This window comes from Olea europaea, unplaced genomic scaffold (assembly GCF_002742605.1).
Source record: "Olea europaea var. sylvestris unplaced genomic scaffold, O_europaea_v1 scaffold723, whole genome shotgun sequence".
Classification (NCBI taxonomy): Eukaryota; Viridiplantae; Streptophyta; class Magnoliopsida; order Lamiales; family Oleaceae; genus Olea; species Olea europaea.
In genome coordinates this window covers 369,115-391,554 of record NW_019265634.1, presented here as the reverse complement: position 1 = coordinate 391,554, position 22,440 = coordinate 369,115, and the positions used below count along the sequence as shown (strand labels likewise).

At 32.7% G+C, this 22,440-nt stretch overlaps 2 protein-coding genes across 4 annotated transcripts in view; both read left to right on the top strand.

Annotated features, from left to right (window-relative positions):
- Positions 1–6,427: 6,427 nt before the first annotated feature.
- LOC111390873 lies at positions 6,428–13,952 on the top strand. 3 transcript variants are annotated; one of them, XR_002702006.1, is made up of 8 exons: positions 6,435–6,762; positions 8,174–8,259; positions 8,813–8,959; positions 9,116–9,224; positions 10,009–10,132; positions 10,605–10,875; positions 11,505–11,677; positions 13,836–13,952. XR_002702006.1 is itself a non-coding variant. In XM_023016003.1 (7 exons), exons 1-7 carry the CDS (start codon positions 6,639–6,641, stop codon positions 11,281–11,283), a joined length of 894 nt encoding a protein of 297 aa, XP_022871771.1. In that variant the 5' UTR covers positions 6,428–6,638; the 3' UTR covers positions 11,284–11,485. The 3 variants fall into 3 exon arrangements, 2 of the variants coding, with proteins under 2 accessions (XP_022871771.1, XP_022871770.1); XM_023016003.1 differs by lacking the exons at positions 11,505–11,677; positions 13,836–13,952 and adding an exon at positions 11,251–11,485 and having other exon boundaries at positions 6,428–6,762; XM_023016002.1 differs by lacking the exon at positions 13,836–13,952 and having other exon boundaries at positions 11,505–11,863.
- Positions 13,953–21,560: 7,608 nt separating this feature from the next.
- The window catches only part of LOC111390887 (LRR receptor-like serine/threonine-protein kinase GSO1), a 3,261-nt gene continuing 2,381 nt past the window's right edge, over positions 21,561–22,440 (top strand). The window contains exons 1-2 of the mRNA XM_023016015.1: positions 21,561–21,934; positions 22,094–22,348. Of these exons, the coding sequence (XP_022871783.1) occupies positions 21,561–21,934; positions 22,094–22,348 (629 nt within the window). The remainder of the gene's footprint in view (positions 21,935–22,093; positions 22,349–22,440) is intronic.

The following is a 22,440-nucleotide window of genomic DNA, read 5'->3' as shown; positions in this document are numbered from 1 at the left end:
AAAGTATTTAAGTATTTCACGACTGTGATAATAAACAACTGCAAGTAGCATTATTTAGAAAAGAATGACCGAAAAAGTATTTAAGTAGTTTACTCCCACTTGAATATAAATATTAAATTGTTGAAATATATTAAAAAAATTATATCTGATTGGGACGTTTATTGGGTTCATTGAGGATGGCCCACAATTCATATTCAATAGTCTCTACAACTTTAAAAACAAATTACTCAACATTTTATGCAAGTTGGCTTTGCTTTGATTCTTGATATACACAAGAGTACTGTACTGATTCCATTTTTAAAAGAAATGATTAGTTTGTCTCTCATATAAAGTAAATTGAGACGAATCATATATATATTGCCCTATATATAATTAAAATTTAAGTGTGATGAGATATGAAGAAATTAAGAAGTGCTTCACTCTTATAGTACCACGAAAGTCAAAAACTATTTCACATAATTTATGCTATAGGAACAAAGGCACTTCTACTGTTAGGTCTAAAAGTGTAATTGACAATTCTGTGGACAAAACGAGCTAAATTGTATAATTGTGAAAGTCATGGACTTAATTGAACATTGGTGTAAAAGTCAGAGACTTAGGGTGCAATTTGTATAGATGAAGTAAATTAGTGTTCGAGTCATCGAAGAAGTCCAAGATGTCCAAGAAAATCACACAAGATAATCGGAATGCAATTGTAAGTCTAAAGGATATCAAAGAGCCGCACAAATTATGTTCCGAATTTTCAGTCATAACTTGCAACGCATTTTTCACATAGAAAACATTGGAATTTGGACAAGGCTATTTCTAAAAGAATTGTAGCCCTTCGAGTTATCTTTCCAATGCTACTTGAATTACCTCAATTGGGTTTTGAAAGAGAAAATTATGATGAAATACTAACAACTGCTCACTGTCGCTGACTTCTCACTGGCTCTCGCTCGAGTGACGCTCCTATATGGCAAAAATCCTATTTCACATTTTTGAAGTGTTTTACTTGGCCCATGCCACCTAGACACCTTCAAGTATAAATACTCAAACCCTAGGATGAAATTGATGAGGTTGCTACATTATTCTTTCATTGCAAAAGATATTCATAACATTTTTGAAGAGATCCAATGTGCAATTAATTGGAGATTTCATCTACATAAATCTTGTGATCTGACAACCATTGGTTTGGGAACAAAACATTGAATCTACATAACCCAAAACACTTTCCTTCTTTAATCTATTCAGTAAGAGACTCTCTCATTGGAGGATTGAGAGAGGTGGATTGAAGCGCAGTTACAAGCACAAGAACGGATGGTTCTTGGTGTTCCACTTGGTGATACAATTAGCTAAGGACCAGAAAGTTGTAGTGGACAGCAGATTGGGCTGCAGGAGGTAGATCAGGAAGTCTAGCAAGAGGTTAGAAGTATCTACAGCAGTAGATCGTGAGACTGGAACAACGAATCTGATTGGGTACTGAGTTTGGTATAACTTGTACTTGCTGAATTAGTATAGTGGAGATAACTGGTTTGGTCCCGGAGTTTTACCCACATTGGGATTTCTCCGTCATCATATTATTTGTTATTTACTGCTTTGCATAATATACAAACTGCGACATTCCAACATAGGTAAATTAACTTGTATGATTAATCACCTAGACAACTAATTAAAGTGACTTATTGCTTTAGTTAGATTAATTCTGCACGTAATGTCAAATTAGTTAAAGTGAAATCTAGAACGTAAATTTGGTAACGCATAAAATTTGAATTTGACACCGTATCACGTTAGTTGAACTCTCTAGCATATCTAAACATTTTAGGTCAAATTTTTTTTCATCTACGATGGTCTTCAGTTGCCTGACCTTAGTCTCAATCAAAACAACTTTTTTTCCACTATAGAAACAAAACCAAAGTATGCTTTTGACATGTTAGACTATGTACTATAAGATTGAAAATTAAGTTACGATCTTATCCGTTTTCTCAAAATGTATATTGTATAAGAGTTTTTACTATTTTTTTCTTTTAAAAACAAAATTGACATTTTATGATGAATTCTGAAGACACATTACAGTATCAGAGTATAGATCCCTTCTTGTGGTCAAGAGGAGTTATAATTACTTTCATGCATACATACATGGCTGAAATATATGCACATTTACAAGAATGTTTTGTACATACACAATCTTGATGTGAAGAAAGAAGTCCAATCAACTAATTATTTGTAATTATTTGTACAATGTACAGAATTGTCCACTCTAAAAGAGAAGATAAAGGAGGATAAGATTAATTATGACAACTAAATTAGGTCATGTTGGTGGTGGAACAATTGGTTGGTTCTGAAAGTGATTTTCCTTTTCATATTCTATGTACATAACATAATATATATTTTTGAATGAATGAATATATACGCCACCCAATATTTGACTTTTTCCCATCTGTTGTGCAAGTCATTTCAACTAAAAAAAAAAAGGTTAAACCCTAACCTTAAGGGTCTCCAACCACCTCTGTCCTGGAGTATCGTGAGGGAGGTAAATCGCAGGTTATGCCTCCAAGGGTATAGGGTGGAAGGCTGCTTGTACACTTACACTTACCCAAGAGCCAAATCCATATTTCAGGATTCGAACCCTTGACGCAGTAGCCTCAATCAAAGCTGGATTTCTCCACCCTCTCCTTTTACCACTTGGAGATGTGCCCTGGGGACACAAGTCATTTCAACTAAAAAGGTTGAACCCCAACCTTAGGGGCCCCCACCGACCCTGCCCTGGGCCATTGTGGAGGAGGTAAATCGCAGGATGTGCCTTCCAGGAGCCAGGGTGGAGAACACATGGATAGGTCAAGGCTATTAACCCATATGGTAACTCTCGCTTGCACCAAAGCCAATTCCACCTTGCGGGGAATCGAACTCTGCACACTGCCGCATTGAGCCCTATCCGCCTTCCCCTTTGCCACTGGGAGATATGCCCTGGGGGCCACAAGTCATTTCAACTAGATACCACTAAGGGTGGTTAATGTGGCATCAAACATGACAAGATTCACATACCTAAGATATTGAGAATCTAGAATCTCCCCAACACTCACCTCTCCATCCCTCAACCAACCCACCTTGGACATAAGTAAGGTGACCTATAGTTATATGTCTTTTTAGCATGATTGATAATATGAATTAAATGAAATTGAGAACTACTAATTTAATATTACATATTTGTGGAGCTTAATTCAATATTTCGTAGTTGTAATTTCGATTTTGCCTGATTTTCTTATAAATAGAGAGTTGTTAATAGCATTTAGTTATATCATCATTCAAAAGAGAGATTAGAGAAACAAAGGCATGCGATTTTTTTTTTTGTTATAATTTTTTTCATGAATTAGTGTAATGGTGGACGAGGACGTAGTCTCACATTGAGACGAACCCCTATAAATATTACGTATTCTTTTTTCTTTCCTTACTTTGATTTTATTGCTCTTCATTGTATATAATTAATTTTTCTAATTTTTATCAGAATGTACATTACTTTGCCACCAAAGTTGGTTGTATAGCATCAAAAGATCTTAAGAATATAGAACAATCCCCCCTCTTCCAACCTTGAACCAAAAAAAATAAAAATAAAAAATAAAAAATAGGGAACCCTAAAATTTATGTGCCTTTTGTCACTAGAAGTGATTAATGGCTTATTAAGTCACGCAAAGATCTCACCAAATTAATATTGTCGCAGACTCCCCTCTTCCCCATCTCCATAACTCAAGGACAACTAGTCAAAACCTGAAATTATATACCTCTGTTGCTAACAATCATATTAAAAAGTTTTAATTATTAGAGATAGGTTACATGTATCTGTGTAGATTTATCTGCAACACATTTTTTTACGTGTAGATCCATATTCATTATTTTTTCTATCAAAGATATATGTGGACAATTTTATATATGGATGAAAGCAAGACTCGGATCCAAATCTATTTTCTTAGCTCCAATACCATGTTCACCATTTTATTTAAAATTTTAAATTCTTGGATACGACACGCACGCAATCATTTAAATCTTGTGATGATGCCAAATCTTTCACTCACCGAGCTCAAATACCAATGGTCCTTATCATAGAAAATTGCACCTCGAGCATGAACCTCATTCTGATTACTGTGAGTTGATTTAGTCGTGTAGGGTCCCCGACCTCGTCCTTATGATCCCTCGCATATTCACTAGCATGGGTCCCTGGATTTATCTTTATACCATTGTTAGCTAACCCGGGCCATCCTGTCTCAAATACATAAGCACTCTAGATTAAGAGTCTTACTCAACTTTACTAGGCAATCCTTGTCTCCCTTTACCTCCATTGTGTTCCATTTAGGTCTTATAGGTTTCCTAATCCTCACGGGATTGCACCTATACAATTCTATATACACTTGACATTCGTTCATTATTTAGGTATGCATTATACAATTTCTATTTGATACCTCACACTTAGTTAACCGTCTTAAGCATTAAGGAGGTTATGGTGACAACTCCACGCACATTTTTTGTATTTTCTTTTTTTGACACATTTTGAGCATATTTTTACTTCTTACTTATAAGTATAAAAGTTTCTCGTAGTCATGAAAAAATGAAAAAAAAAAAAAAGCTTTTAAAATAAGCAATTTACTTAAATAGGCATTTTGCCAAACAAATTTATCCGAACTAAGATAGATTTAAATAATGATTTACTTACCGACGGTAGATACTTAAAGCCTACCTCAACATGCTTTTGGTAGTTGACATATAGGACACAAGAAACAAAGATTTCATTATTAATACTTTAGCATATGATGGTAAAAGTTCGTGTCCGGACCCACCTTGCATTGTCTCGACTTGAAACGGGATGAAGATCATTCCCAAATTTTCCGAATTGCTATGATTTTCAATTAAAAAACTAAATAATAATATTAAAAATTAATTAATTAATTAAATGGGGAAGATAAATGAAATTTTTTATTCCACACCCTGCGACCACCCAACTTCTCGAAAATTCTAAACGGGACGGGGATAATAATGATTCCTCTGATCCGGACTCCCACTAATTGCCATCCCTATTTTAGCTTCTCTTAAGACGTAATTTTTTTAGCAGATTCTTAATTATAAAATGGTAGTAGTCAACGAATTGAATGTTGATGCAACTTATAAAAAAAGAAGAAGGTTTTTTTTTTTTTTTTTGGCTTATTCCTTTTATTTTTGTGGCGTCCCAATGTTCCCATACTAATTTGACAGTTAGAGGGAATTTGCTAAAAGAGCCCCTCACCAAAGGGGACATGCGCTTTTATTTATTTATTGGGTGTCTCTATGGAAGTGTACACAGATGTGTCAATCACACTTGTTCAATTCTTGCTAAAATGCATAGAAGTCAAAACTTTTGTGGTCTAAATATATTGCAAAAACATTAACACAAGAAATATTATTTACTCTTTTCTTTCAATGGGGCCACTACTCATGACCCGTATTGAAACGGCCCAAAATCATTGTGGGTCGAAATCTCATTTGCTCTAAGCAATAACGTCGCTTTATTTATTAATATAATCATAATTTAGGTCCCGTTTGGGAGTGATTTTTCATAAAAAAAAAAAATTTTTTTTTGATCGTTATTTTACTATTTCAACCGTAATTTTTGACTTCTATCACAAGTGATCCTCATTTTTCTCTTAACGATTAAAAAATCAATTTTCAAAATCTCTACTGAACAGACCCTTAATTACTTTGGTTGTGATCATATATGTTTGGATGGTGTAGTTGGTTATCATGCTATTACTAGTCAAACACATATATATTCTCATATTTATTCAAAATATGAATATAAATCTAAAAAATGAGAAAGAAGAAATCTTCATTTGGCTCGTTACTTATAATCATGCTTGTAATTGGTCGTTGAACTTTAAAATTTCAATATTTAATCATTACACTTTTACAATATTTACTGTATCCGTTTCTGAAATCAATTGCAAGAGTTTAAGCGAACATTTTAATGATCTTTTTAATAAAATGTGTTTATTTTTTCAAATATATATTTCTCATTTTTTTAATTATATACATTCTGGTTGACTGTTTGAGTATAAAAATAGCTATTTATAATTTATTATTATATTTTTTATAATCAAGCCACATGAGCATAAAACGAGCTAAACCTCGTTTTTCTTCTCAGTTTTGTAACATATAGTGCATTTTTTGCTAAGCTAAAATATTCACTTATAAGTAAAAAGTAGGTTTAAAACAAATAATCTCATTTTTAATAAAACAAGTATATTTTTAATAAGTAAGTTACTTGATTTTAAGATAAGATAAGATAACATAAGAGTTACTTTTAAGAAAAGAAGAATTAATTATCTCATATATTTATGAAAAGCTACTTGGAAATAAATTTTAGTGTTTAAGCTTAGCCAAACATGGCACTGCATAGTCTTTCCCGATACTTCCCTTTTTCTTGGTGTCATCTAAACCTCAGACCTTCCTTAACAAACCAAGATTGTAGGTACATTTATTTATATGTATCTATTTCCACGCAAAGAGTCTGCGGAGAATTAAGAGTTTTTACCCCCTTCTGTATATGGACGAATCATTCAATTGAATCAAAATCATTAGCTTCACCATTTTAGTGTTCGCTTTTTTCGAAGTGAGAGTTAAGATTAGTTTGGAATAAAATGGGTGGCGATCTCTCTGATTCTTCACCACTAATGAATCCTCCGATAAACGAACCCTTGGAGATCGACCTCGAAGTGGGGCCTGGGGAGCAAATTCAATGCCGAATTTGCCTTGAAACTGACGGTATGATTTCTTATTTACTGTCAATTTCACACTTTTTTCGATCCGTGATGAATTTTTCGTTTTTGGGTATGCTGATTGTAATTTTTTGGGATAAAAGATTGTTTTACTGCGAATTATGTGGGAAGTGTTTTACTAGGAATTACGTGTGAAGCTGTTATGGGTTTTGTTCATTGTTGGTAAAAATGTTACGTAAATTTCGAATTTGAGTGTTTTTATTGGAAACAATTATGAAAATAATTTAATTTAGTCTACAAGGCCACCCTGATATTTTGGGGCTTATTCCAATTTCAAAAATGGGGACCTATATTGTGTATATATTCATAATTACAAAAATAGTAATTTAAAACTTTCAAATGTCTAAATTAAATTTACAGTTCTAGAATTTTTTGATAGAATGTCAACAATTATACTATTGCAATCAATCCATTTTAGAACTTCTTTTTCAATACATACCATGGCCATTCAATCTTTCTTGTGATATTGTTGATCGATGATGTGATTTCATCGATATAATTTTTCGATTTTCATCAACCAGCCAATTAATCCTACACAATTCGGCCCCGCGTCAAAGCGAGGTCTTAGGCGGTCGCCTATCCGTCTATAGTTAGGGCTGCCACTGTTACTCTAATTTTAGCAATTTTTTAAACCTTTAGGTTTTTCCATTTCAGGTTTTTCAAACTTAAATCAATTTCATTACACTTTCTTTGCAACCTAACAATAATTTTTGTGTATAAGAATTAACATTTTATGTGAGATGAATAAAGTTCTCGATTTTCTCATTTAGAGTGTGAACACACTCATTGTTCATATTTTGGAATGATTTGCCTAAGTTTTGTCCATTTCTGGCTTTATGGTGCTTGTTCCTGTCATTGTCCCCATAAATGGTACTTGTTACCATCATGGAAAAGTCTTGGTGTACATAATTTTGGACACCCCTATGTACATAAATTATGTACATCAAGCACAACCCTACTATCATTGTTTACATAAACAGTATGTAGTCCAGATTTATTGTGGGCTTATGGTGTTTTGACAAATTTATGCTCATATTTATTCAGAGAGCTGGCACTTGCTAGACTTTTGGTACTCCATGCTGAGGACATTTGGGTTAATGCTGTAAACTATATCAGTGCTACTGTTGTTTCTGAATAACAATAAATATTAGTCATATGTTAAGCTTTAGATGATTTTATTTTCCTGACTTTAATGTGATCACGTGTATTTTTATGACATTGTGTTCCAATGTTGTTGGAGATTATTGTGTAATGGGTTCTATTTATGTATTGATTATGGCGTAACGTTCACTTTGTATTGAGCCTATATTTTGACTAATGGCAATTTGTAATCTAAGGGAGTATCGCTTTATGTAAAAACAATGCCTGTAAGATCTGTAACTTATGTTCTTTATCAGGTAGGGATTTTATTTCACCTTGCAAGTGCAAAGGGACATCAAAGTATGTTCATCGAGAATGTCTGGATCATTGGCGTGCTGTGAAGGTTTGTTTTATTGGTTCCAAGAATTCAATATTCACAAGTATTCTCTTTCAATTTTAGCTTCTAATGTTATCCAGTTTGCTAAATTACTTTAAATGTTGCAGCTACTGATTTTCTAATTGATTTTGCTTAATCCACTACTCTCTTTTCCTTATTTCATTTCACATAGAATTGTAGTTTGACGTGACATTGATTGTTGGTTTAGCATCTTTAAATGTGAAAGTATAATCAGGTATCGAACCCCAATTGTAATTTTGGGGCATGTGCCTTGTTCTTCATCACATTAGACAATTATCTGAAAAATGCTGAAAACGATGAGCATAATATCTAATGTCACTTATTAACGAAAAGAGGACATCCTTCAAAAAGGTAGTTCTATTATTATTTGAGTATGTGCTTCTTCAAGTTTGGATAAAAGATATGTATTCTGTTATAAGCATGTTATAGATCAAAGCTAATAATGCAATATCATTTACTCAGTATCACACAAAGTAAGTTATTTATGTATCTATCTTAATTTTGCTTAATGTTTTATCTTTGCTTTTCATATCTTCAGGAAGGGCTTGCATTTGCTCATTGCACGACTTGTAAGGCTCCTTATCATTTGAGAGTCCATGTTGTTGCTGATAGGAAATGGCGTACTTTGAAGTTTCGATTTTTCGTGACAAGAGATATTTTATTTATCTTTCTTGCTGTTCAGTTGGTAGGTCATTACAACTTTCTTTTCTTTTCTGTTTTCTGTATTCATTTTTTGCTGCTTGTTGCTAGATATTATGCCAAGACTTACTAGAAATGACATGTGAAAAAGTTGTTTCGATTGTGTTATTCTGATTTCCATGGCCCATCCTCCTTGTTACAGGTTATTGCTTTGTTGGCATATTTGGTGTATCTCATTGATTGCTACCAGAAATTTTGGCTTCGCCAGGCCTGGGGTTTCGATAGCGGACTCAGTTTTTACTACATATGTGGTAAGACATCTTCAGATCGGATTCTTCTTATCTTATGCTTTAATTTGTTCATCTTTTCACCGAGCGTAATGGGGTTTATTTTTCTGAACTGTCAGTCTTTGGGTTTTGCTATGATTCTCTAAGGTGCCTGATTTGTATGGTGAAATAGCATCATAATAGGGATAACCTACCTGGGTAGTGGGTACTTGCTACAGTTAGATAGCAATGATATTTCAGACGATCTCTGCGATGTAATTGGGTTTTGGAAACTTCTAGGCATTCCAGAAACTTCTTGTCTCGCCAATGAGAAGAGCTCTTATTGTGCATTCAGTGAACAATTGTCCTTGCTTGCTACTTCAATATCTATAAAAGATTAATTGTTAATCCAAAGAATTTCGAAACCGTAGTTTCTAATTTGTGCACTAGAAAATTGTAAACTATGTGAGCTAATTATTGTAATTTGAGATCTTGGGGTGGACAAATGTTGGGTGTAGTTCTCTTGTCTCCTCTCCCCTGTCCCAACCATGAGAGAATTACTCCATTCCTGCTTGGCTTCTACTCCCTCCTCTCTAATCCCTTCTCATGCCTACTTGTGTGTCTAGTTGTATGTGCTCACTTTTCTTCTCTTTTCATTCCCTCCTCTCTATGCCTCATTTGTCTTCATGTACACAGGTGTAGATAATTTCATGGAAATATATCTACTTATCAAGTGAACATTCATGTCTCTTATACCTACAAAAAAATATTGATTCACGAATTTAGACGTAATGATGTTAATATTATATTGTATTTTCTATCTGTGCAGGAGCACTTCTGTTTTTCGCGTTATTGGGCTTATCTGGGTGCTTCATCACGTGTTATGACAGAAGGGTGCGCAATGACTTGGCCCAGCCATGTCGAGAATTGTGTCTTTGTTGCTGTCACCCTGGGTATATTTTCTCTGTGGCTTATGATTTTATGCAGATGAGAACTTTGGTATTAATTTTAGAGCTTTAACTTATTTTTGGTGTTTGAATTTTTCTTTGCTGGTCATTCTGTCTTTTCTTTGGAAGTCTAGAAAAGTTTGCATGCCTTTCTTTTTCTCTTTCATTTATTGATACTATTACTCTCTCATTTTTTGAGGATGACATTTTCCGAGTGTTTTGAGCTAAATCTTGTAACATGTGGAAAACCCACTCTGGGTATGGCCTGATATCTGTTGTAAATGCTTTTCCAAGGATGGAATTTTTTCTTGTTGATCTGTCACTTGTTCTGTTTTGAAGCATTTATCAACTGAAATTATCACGTGGAGTTAATAATTAATTGTTAACCTTTTTTGCTGATTATAGAAATATATGATGGTTTAATTTGATCAAATGGATCTCTCTTCCATAAATATTTTTACTTATGTCATTCATGCAGAATGTGTGCTGATTGCCATTTGCCTGGCACTCTTTGTATGTGGACCGACTGTACCACGTGCTTTGAAGGTTGTGCTAGTGCAGCTAGTGAATGTGGTTGCCTGGGAGGTGCTGGCGAAGCTGGGTTGCCGCTATTATTTATAATGGCTTTAATTGTGTTGGGACTATTTACTGTAATCGGTATATTCTACAGTGTGCTGGTGGCAACCATGGTAGGACAGAGGATTTGGCAGCGGCACTACCACATACTAGCAAAACGAATGCTAACAAAAGTGAGTGAGAATTACATTTGTGTGTGTGTGTGTCCTGAAATTTTTGTCTTATTATGACTAGTTGTTCAATCTGCTATTTGTTTGAAGATATTCTAATATTTGAGCTCCCTTCCATTTGTCAACTCATTTTATTCAAGTGTATGATGAGAAATCTCTTAGAACATGTTGGCATGCGATATTGGACAAGACTAGATACAGGACATTGGGTACACAATATTAGACAAGAGTGGACAGGACAATACATAAGTCTGGACAGGACAATACATAAGTTTTGAACTGCTTTTCTTTCTTAATGTTTTTCAGTAATCAATCAAGTGTATATGGTCCTTTTAACTCCTCTTATTTGAGCTGCTATTCTAGCTATTTGTGCATCAGGATGTTCAAAGGAGAAGCAAACATAATAAATAAAAGAAAGATGGAACCAGATACAATTTCAAAGGAAAGTGTTTTGTTTGACTTTTTCTTTATATACTACTTTCCAAGCCATTAAGGACATTCTCTCTTTAACTCTGTATAGTTGTACCATTTACTGAAGGATGAGATTTGCTTTGTTATTTTTACTTGCATCCTTCTCAATTCGAGTTCTAATTCGATAATCTTAATCGGAAATTGCCTACCTGTTTCGACAGGAATATGTTGTGGAGGATGTTGATGATGAGATGACCGGATCTGATTGGTCTCCTCCAACCCTTCCCCCTGAGCATGTTCAGCAGCTGAAAACACTTGGACTTCTATAACATCGGAAGTCTTAAAAGAGGGAATGGAGGACATAGAGATGGACTGACTTCACTTGTATAGGCTGGTAAGCATAGACATAAAGTCAATGCTATATTAATCTTGAGACAAATTTTTATTGGCCAATTGGAAACATGCAACTGATGTTCAATCATGTTCATAGTGTACGAATGATAAAAAAGTAATTGTGTTATCGATATAATTTCCTTTGTTATGCACCGTAAGAAGATTGATTCAATTAATAATTTAATGACGTAGTAAGAAGCATCTAACTATAGTTTTTAAAATACGTATAACTTGTATACTCAATTTAGCTGCTATTTGATGCGTTGCTGTCTTTTTTGCTACTTCTGTTGTTGTTGGAACTATGTGGTAGGGTTAGTAACTACCCCCATCGAATTATTTAGGCCATTATTGTGTAAAAATGATGTTTTGAATAATGATTTTTTCGGATAATGTGTGGTTATAAAGTAGGGAAAGTATGTGGGTTTAAGTGCAAAATATTTTATCGTGTGAATGTGTGGTTGAAAATGAGTATAAGAAATAAATTGTTTTGTTTTAAAGGGAGTCAAACAGGGGTTTAAAATGCAGTATTCTCAGAATATCTTGTAAGTTTTTTGCAATTTGATTAGCTGTTGGTTCATCCATGAATTTGTAGGCATATTTGCAAACGACATTTGAAGATTAACATGTTAATATTTAGTTAATGAATCACTTTGTTATGTTTATGGCGTTAGTCACTAAAATAAGTTACTTTCAAAAACTAACGGCGAGGCTCATTTGGTTATCTGAATTCTTATGTGGTGTGTCCGTGAGCGATAATCATCCAAACAAACTACGGTTGGCTAGTTTTGAACAACTTCTACTGTCAAGATACTTGCCTTTAACTCGCGAAGTGGATCTTTCGGTATCTTACTTTAAGGGTACCTTGTCATATGGTTGATTGTTCATTGTCGCACATGGAGTCTCTCTTGGTGCTCAGATAGTTCATATTTGTAAAGTCTCAAAATTTTTAGAATAATTTATTTATTCTATATGTTATGTTTTTATACTTTGAAAATTGAGGGAATGAAGTGAAATATGTTTTTTTTTTTTTTTTTTTTTTTTTGGGTCAAGTAATTAGATATTGATGGAAATAGATTTAGTATATCAATATTGAACTCGTTTTATAGGTTATAATTAATTAGAAGTTTTCGACTTGAGAAAAAGTTAATTTGAATATGTCAGATCCAAGATATTGAGGTTTAAAGAAGTTACCTTTTATTAGTATTTAATTTAATTATGTTTTATTTTATCGTTGTTGATAGCCCTGTATGTGTTTCATATAGATACAAACTAAACTTTTAGTTGACAAGGATTTGTAACTGAATTAAGAGAAAGGCTAGGTGTACTTCCTTTGGTGTACACCATGGTTGGCCGTAATCGCCGGACTCACCTCCTATTAGAGGATGTCAATCTAGGTGTACACCAAAGAGCATTTTTCTTGAATTAAAAGAGCATTTAACCATTTGAACTAAAATAAAAGGACACTGTTACATGTATATCAAGTTTTACATAATGGATTACATAATATCGCATGTTATTTTATCATTTGTCAGTTTGAAATAAAGAGAACTTTTTTATTCAATTTCGCCCATCCACATCATTTTATGTAATTCTTTACATACAATTTTTATGTACAAGTAGTATAGTCCAGAAGTAAAAATATTCCACTTTCAACGGGAAGCCTTCTCTGTTTATACTTAGCAAATTCAGCTAAATTATCATAGAAATTATAAAGACTCACACGACAGAGAGATTAAGTGCTTTTCAAAGCTAAAGAAAGCTGATTTTTATTATTTTGGCGGACGCAAGAAATTTAGGAGTTTTGAGCGTGCAATTATATTTATTTTCAAAAATTTGTTTGATTTAACGAGCTAAGATACTTTTGTGTAAGTTGTTTGTCTTCGTGTACTTTTATGTTCAATAATTTATTCATGAAATGCAAGTGAACTTTCGGGTTCGACCTAATGGAATGTGAACTCTATTGGTTATAACAAAATGTGAAATTCTTGAGGAATTCAAAGTACTACTGAGGGGACACGATGGATGTGTCCCTTGGTTACTGATATACTTCACAAGAAAGGTAGTATAAAGTGTTTAATTTATTGTTATATAATTGTCTATGAAAATTGCACATAATTTACTGATATTTTTAAATAATCATTTTTGTAATAATTTTACAGGTTATGGCGGGTCGATTGGATCTGTGGCAGGATAGTGATGTGGGTTGTCAAGTGGAACGAAAAAAAAAAAATACAAATTAAGTTTTTTCCTGTCTTTAAATTTATTAACTAGTTAAACATATTTTTTTTAATACAATTTTCATGTTTTGTTTAAATTTATGGATATTTCAGTTATTTTATTTTTATCGTTGCACTTTCAATATATAGAAAAGAAATTTTTTTATAACACTTCAAAATTTATGAAAATTTTGGGAGTTACAATATTGGGTGGGTAGGTTGCCGGGATCCCAGAAAGTGGTCACTCCACCACTGTTTTTGAATTTTGCCCGGGGAGGTAGTCTTATTTATGAGATGAAATTTAAGCAATCTCAGATTGACTTTTATTCCCGCGGGTTAAGGATTCTGCCTTTAGCCTAGCCCTTCGGTAAGCCAAACTTCCTCAATAATTAGGTCTTCCACGATCATTCTGCCTTCACTTCCCATAGTCGGGGCACTTCTCGAACAAGCACTAATCAATGCTCAACTAATCTCATTTCCCTGTATCTCTCTCAAATTCACTCGAGTTGGGACAACTAATATCCACAGCATGCCACATAAGAATCTAGCGAGCCAAGTTAGTGGGACTACTAGTTTGGACTGGCGGAGTTAATTTCAATGACTGACGGGGTGAAAGTTAAGGAACTAAGGTAAGGCCTTGAACTGCTTGTTCGTAAGTTAGAGACAGCAGCAAATTCAATGGCAGCGGATGCTAAACAATATAAAGTTTAGTGGCTAAATATTAACATTTTAAATTTAGGTTCCTTGAAAAACTATGTTTTAAATGTGCGGAAGAGGAAGCACTGACCCGTGGAATCATAGGACACAGCCCAATCGAACATCAATCACTTCCTGACTTGAGTGCCACTTTAGTTATTTAAGACATAGTGCCTATTTTAGTTACTTAAGATACAGTGTTCTAAATTTTCAAGACCATCCAATGGACAGATGAAAACATGAAGTTTTTGTTTTTTTAAATGTTGTTGTATGGACAAAAAAAATAAAAATAAAAATAAATTAATCTACTTGTACCAAATGTCTTACATAATTTTTGATCGAATTGAGAAATGGCGCCCCCCTATTGGAGGAGCGCCTGTCCATTCCAATAAGGGCGCGATATTTGTCAATTCGGTTATCCATTTGGTAAATGATTTGGTACATATACTTTCTAAGAAGGGCATTTTGTAGTTGCACCACCAACATCAAAGATAAGATACGGAAAATGAATCAATCATATCCTCTATTTTCATCGTTGCATATATAGATTTATATATATATATATATATATATATATATATATATATATATATATATATATATATATATATATATATATATATATATAAATCTATATATGCAACGATGAAAATAGAGGATATGATTGATTCATTTTCCGTATCTTATCTTTGATGTTGGTGGTGCAACTACAAAATGCCCTTCTTAGAAAGCAAAAAAACTTTTAAGAAGTCAATAGCTTGTCGACAGTGGGATCTAAGTCAAGTAGTATCTTTCAAATTGAAAAATTATTAAACAATAAGTTCAAAATAATGAGCTAAAGATGACTGCTAGAAATGATTTAATAATTCTATTTTTATTTATTTATTTCAATTCCCATTTCTTTGTCACATTTTTAGCTTCTTTTTGAACTATATTCTTCATTAATCAAGGCGCGTTCTTGCGTTCTTGGTACCATTTTAAAGTGTTCGTGAATACTTCACAATGCATCTTTCCATATTGAAAAACCGTTATTCGATAAGTCAAATAACAAGTAAAAGAAAATCGATGATGTCATTTTAAGGAGTTACAGGGAATCTCCAAGTAATTTAAAAAATTATAGAAAAAAGCCAAAAAAGAGAGAAAGGAATAGGGTGGTAAAGTGGATTTGACCTAGTAACGTCAAAGTGACACTGACTCCTTTCTTTAATAATTTTATGCAAAAAGAAGTAAAACTATCCATTTAAAGTGTTATCCTTTTGATGGATGCGAAAATTCTCCCTACTTAATTGGATAGATATTAAAGTTCACCATTTTCTTGTGACCAGATCTCTTATTAAAATTGATCATCTTTGAGTTTGAATTAGGTTTGGACTTAACCATCAAATTTTCTTCACTAACAGATTCTTACTTTTTAGATTTTAACTCTAACTCTTTGTTTCTCAATGCATTTATTATCACGTTAGTAATTAGAGTCTTCCTTCCATATTCAATAGCATTTTTAACATCTCTATTTTATCACTTTTTGAATTTAACAAAACCACAGCCAACTGATCTTTTGAGAGTTTCTCATCACAGTCGGCTAGGTCACGGGATAATCTGTTGAATCTATCAATGTTTGCCTCAAGATCAAGAGATGGGTCCAATTTAAACCAAAAAATTGTTTTAGAAGATAAACTTTATTAGGCATGATTTTATTCAAAGAAGTATCTTCCAATTTTTCCACAACTTAGCAGTAGTTTTTCTCTCTCCAATCTCTCTTAACACATTGTCAGACAAATGCAAGAATATAGAACTCCATGCAATTTTATCAAGTTCAATTTTCTTAATTTCTTCCATATATGACTCATCAATGGCTTTTGCACTTTTTTGTTGAAGTAAAAGGGCTCGCATTTTCTGGCGCTAAAGACTAAAGTCTCCTTTACCGTTAAAGATTTCCAATTCAACTTTCGTTGACATAATCAAAACACAATTTAATTTTTGACAGTGCAGACATATCACATAAATTTTGAACAATTAGTCCAAATTAACTTTTAAATATTTGTACTTAGTCTCCGAACTTTGGAATTTTTCTTCTTCTTTTCGCCATTCTTTGGCCAATTTTCACTTCTTTTCTTCTAACATCACTTCCAACAATCAAATTTTACCTAACAAATATATACAACGGCTTAGATAACTTATCATTACTAAAGGTTTGAAAAGAGAGCAAGTTGAAAGTTCACCAAGTACGATGGGTTAAAATCGATAATGTAACCATGAGTTTTCACATGGAAATCCAACCTAATTAACTCGAGATCTAAAAATCTAGATTCAATGGGACAATTAAATTGTGACAAATTAGTACGCACTGGGGAGATTCATTACTATTACTCATTTCTATGATAAGATAATGCCTAACTGTTGTGAGAATCACATTAAGTCAAGCTTTTAATGCTCTCTATTTTTTGATTTGTTCAAGTAGACAACATAATGCTCTTTATGGTGATCACATATGTGGGAGAGAATGGGTCGCTACTATGAGAATTATTTAAAGATGAATTCTTAAAAAATACTAATGAACTAGGAGGTGTTCAAGGTCAAAATTGACAAAAACTTTAGAATCACTGTGTTTGAATGGAACTGTGTGACTTCTATTGCATAGTTTTACACAAATGACTAACTATTCAAATTTCTTTGCTATTGATTGGCCAAGTAAATTCGATAGTTTTTTTTACTAGGAAAATTTGAGTCTTTGGCTACTTATCTCGATGCAATTTCTCTTTATTTGTATTCGAAATTCATATTTGGTGTTGGATTGTTTATAAAAATCGATATATTTTATTCATGTTGAGGATTGTTAAAAAATATTTTTTAATCAAGCTGCTTTGAGTTTAATTTTATGTGAAACCTGTAAATCGAAATTAACATGACCAAGCATATTCAAGTACCAGACGCATGGTTTTGGTCTAAACATATATCTTTATTTGTTTTGAAAGGTTGTCACCACCGTTCTAAAGAGATTTTTAGACTGTTTGAATGCTCACAAATAAATCTATAAATAGCCTGCATTTTTGTAAAAAATATTACACCATTTTTCATTGCAAATATTCTTGCTTTCAAATTAAGAGAACCGTTTTTCTCAAGAACCCTAAGTGAGCCAATGAAGAAAGGGCAAGCAAACTCTACATACAAAAGAGTAAGGTTTGGGCAAAGAGGTTGCTATCATTGAAGAGGAGGAAAATAAGCAGGTTAGAGAAGAATGAGTCCAGTGACTCTTCTAGGTGAGGAGAAGAGGAGGATCAAACAGAACAGGATTTGGCATGAGAAAGATGCATCGTTACAAAATGTTCTGGTTCATGGCAACATGTAGCTTATTCTTTTAGTAATAGACAAGGTCGTAAGTCGATGCAAAATACCCCAAAATATCAAAGTGTGTTAAGCTCATTCAGAAAATCCGGATGGGTCTCAATTAAATTAAAAAAAAAAGGATCTTTGCTTGTTCCGGTACTAAGTTGAACCAAATTATCTAAATTTTAAGGTAGACATCATGGTCCTTGAGAAGAATTGATCATTTTTTTAGTTTCCTTGTCTTTTTCCAGCAAGTTGGAAGACTATTGTTATACACCTAATGTCCATAAAAATTATAAGATAGTGGTGAATTCAATGAGAAAGACTTTGATTCGAACCACTTGACTAAAATATATAATTTGGTGCTCCACGACAATATTTTACAAACAATCTTGGGATAAAACAAGAACTACATGGTGAAGTCAATATTAAAAAAAAAAAAAAAAATCTTAGAAAAGGTCAAAATGTTTTTTTGATGCATTATCGCTAATTTGAAGATCTTTCTAAAAATTAATCCATTCCTACTGAATCTCGCGTAAATGAAAATGGACAAATTACAGATAAATAGTTAATTCATGGGTAATAACTTTAATTTCAACATCCTAAATAATATATATAATTTGGTGGCCCACTACAGTATTTTACAATCAATCTTGGGATAAAACAAGAACTACATGGTGAAGTCAATATTAAAAAAAAAAAAAATCTTAGAAAAGGTCATAATGTTTTTTTGATGCATTATCGCCAATTTGAAGATCTTTCTAAAAATTAATCCATTCCTACTGAATCACGCGTAAATGAAAATGGACAAATTACAGATAAATAGTTAATTCATGGATAATAACTTTAATTTCAACATCCTAAATAATATATATAATTTGGTGCTCCCCTACAATATTTTACAAACAATCTTGGGATAAAACAAGAACTACATGGTGAAATCAATATAAAAACAAAATCTTAGAAAAGGTCATAATGTTTTTTTAATCCATTATCACTGATTGGAAGATCCATTCCTACTAAATCACACATAAATGAAAATGGACAAGTTAGTGATAAATAGTTAATTTACGGATAAAAACATCCTAAATAATAAATAAAATACAGCCACGAACCGTGAACAGTTTTGTGGAAATTGGTTCTTCAAAAAATGAATTATGTGGAAGTCAAGACTTTCCAAACAAATATCTACGGGAAACTTACTTTTACCATTGATGCTAGAAATAGTGTTGCTTAAATGGTGAAGAATATATACCCACAATTTAGTTATGTGACATTTAGTTTTGAGAATGATTGCCGGCAAAAAGATTCATCGACAACTCCATTTCTCAGTTATTGAATTTTTACTTGTAAACTTGAGAGCCCGATATTTTAAACATATGTTAAGCAAAAGGTAAAAGTCAAAGATCAACTCAGGGTCAAACCAATGGTTTACCAAATAAAATAAATAAAATTTCTTTTCTAAAAAATGTAGCAGTAAAATTGAGTTAAGGATCAATGCATAGCCCCCCAACATATAAAAAATGTGGTAGTAAAATTGAGGTAAGGGTCAATGCAATACCCACAGGCCACAACATATCAGAGCAAGGATGTTAAGTTATTCAAAAATTTGAAAGGGTTTCAAAAATTTAAAGAAAAAAGATCTTTTTTAAATTTTAATCTTTTTTTCTAGTAGAATGCCTGATGTGGTCGATAGCGATCTAACGTTGAGCAATTACACATTATACATTCAGTTAGAATACTTAATGCAATTTAATTGAGTGGTCAAACTTAATGACTATTTAAATAACAAAATAAAGTTTGATGACCAACATGAAATTTTGTATAAGTTGAGTGATGAACAATGTTTTATGACTAGATATGTTAGTGTTTACAAGAAATTTGGTTTGTCACTTGAACCATTTTTTGTTTAAATTTGCTTGGTAACTCAAAAAACTCAATTACACAATATAAACCTCTGCTCTTGCAATATGTACCATGTTTTTTCTGAAATAGCTTAAAACTATAATATATTTATCACGTTGTTGGTATAATCAAGTTGAATATTTCAAATAATTGCATTATATATATATAGTGTTAAAAGTTTTTCATTAATTCGTGTGCAATATTTATTTTAAAAGTTATATCGTGTTGGATTGTGTCATGTAGATTACATAACCTAAACAATTTCACTTGGGACTTCTTTGTAGTGGTTAATATCATAATAACAATAATTAATCTCTTAATTAACTATAATCATAGTTAAGATTCAACTTAAACAATCTGAAATTTCAAACTTTAACGTATCTAGGATTATAGTGACATTGTGTTGTAATTGAGGCCCCATGAATAGGTGTTTATGAAGACCAATGTTATAGCCCGTTATGAAGACCAATGTTATAGCCGTTATGCACGCTAGAAGAAATGTGTGGAATGGTATAGGAAGGAACGAATGTTCTTGCAACTTTTGATCGTAAACATGATAATTGACATGTTGAGATAATATTTTGGTCCAAGGTGTTGTGCCACACGTGTGAATAATTTTTTAATTCTTTTTTTTATTGTTTTAAACATCTTTTTTATGGTCTAGCTAGTGGGAGTTAACGAAACTTTTGGTCTTCTCTTGTAAAATGAATTAGTGAAGAGGTGTTGATTAGTAAGATTGATCAAAAGAGACAAGTTGACTAATCCAATCATGATGGTTAATTTAACAATATAATTGTTATACGATTTTTATAGAAGCTTAGTAAATTTCAAATAGTCTCCTTTTACATGGAGTAAATCGTTGGGAGTCTTATAACGGAAAGAGTCGTGAACATGCTTTGAAAAGCTAAGATTATAATTTAAGTTAATCTAATGCACATTTTCTTCGGACATTTCATATGATATACCTAAATCTTTCGAACTGCCAAACCAAGAATATATCTTATTTTCATATTGCGATAAGGATGTTAGGTTCACGTTGCAACAAGGATGTTAGGTTGGTACTTACTTTCTCAAACCATGACGAAATGTATGACATCGGCAACCTAAATTTTTTTTTTTAAAATGTGGTCGAAAATTCGGTCAGTATTAGGAATGATTTATGATTAGGAGGAAATTAATAATATCTTAAACTGAATATATTTAAAAATAAAATATGAAATTAATTTTTTTTATTGCACTAATCAATAATCTCTAGTCCCTGTTTAGTTTTCGCTAAATATTAAATTTTTAGTATATTTTAATGAAAGTTGATAGAATGTGTAAAAAGTTGTGAACTTCATTAAATTAGTGGTTAACGTTAATTATCGACTTTTTCATTTAAATTTTTATGAAATTTTTTAGTGAAACCAAATAAGGGCTCAAGCGCATAAAAAGTCATTTAAAACAGTAGGTCAGTGTGAATTAATAAGAAATGTCCCTAACAATCAATTAACATCAAGAAGGAAAATCATTTTAGTAGCACCCACCTCTCTCTTTATTGAGTCAATATCCTTATCGCAATATGAAAAGTCAATATCCTTGTCGCAACGTGAACCTAACATCCGTCAGATTCTTTTGACCAATGTTATACCATTCCACAATAGTGGAATCTACTTCATTGTGGGACATACATCCTCTACGGCTTCATATATAATATGATTGCATGAAATTGAAAAACTTTAATCTTTTTCAATTACTATAAACATGATATCAGAAAAAATTATGGAGATTGGCATATTCATCAAAATACTGAGTGTATTGATGTTTTTACTTTCACTATGCATGAAACTTAATTCAATATCTGCTAGTGAAGTTAGGTGCATAGACAGGGAAAGACAAGCTCTTCTCAAGTTTAAGCATGGCCTTGTTGACGACCATGGAATTCTCTCATCCTGGGGAAGTGAAGAAGTTAAAAAGGAATGTTGCAAATGGAAGGGCATCTCGTGTAGCAAGAGAATTGGTCACGTAGTTTCACTCGATCTGCATGTACCTCCGTCGGATGGTTATGTTTATCTGGAGGCTGCTAAGCTTAGCCCCGCACTGCTTGAGTTGCAGCATTTGAATTATTTGGAACTTGAGTTTTGTTGATTTTGGAAGTGAAATACCAAAATTCATTGGTTCCTTCAAGAAATTAAGGCACTTGAATCTTTTAGGAACATTCTTCACTGGTGAAATTCCTTATGACTTGGGAATCTTACAAACTTGCATACTCTTGACCTTCGTTATAACGATTTCAGAATCAAGAACCTTGAGTGGCTTTCTCATCTTTCTTTGCTGTTATTTCTTGACTTGAGTGGTGCGAACCTTGTGAATCAAACCAGCTGGTTGCACCACATGACAAGGTTCCCTTTCCTTGAGGAACTGTACTTGTCATACTGTCAACTTCCCAACATAATGCCTTCCTTCAATATCTTTACTAATTCTTCTTTACCCTATATGTCTATCCTCGATTTATCCTCCAATGATCTCACCTCCTCTTTTGCATTCCACTGGTTGTTTAACTTTAGTACAAGTCTTACTAGCATGATGCCTTTGGAGAATTGATTTTTCTTGAGAAGCTTTTTTTGAATAACAATATGTTCCC

What these genes read in the sequence shown, in the direction of transcription:
- LOC111390873 (XM_023016002.1), top strand. Translation starts at nt 6,639, where the DNA reads ATGGGTGGCGATCTCTCTGATTCTTCACCACTAATGAATCCTCCGATA. An exon ending in ATCATTGGCGTGCTGTGAAG is followed by an intron (nt 8,260 to 8,812) that starts GTTTGTTTTATT and finishes TCATATCTTCAG; the next exon opens with GAAGGGCTTGCATTTGCTCA. An exon ending in CTTTGTTGCTGTCACCCTGG is followed by an intron (nt 10,133 to 10,604) that starts GTATATTTTCTC and finishes TCATTCATGCAG; the next exon opens with AATGTGTGCTGATTGCCATT.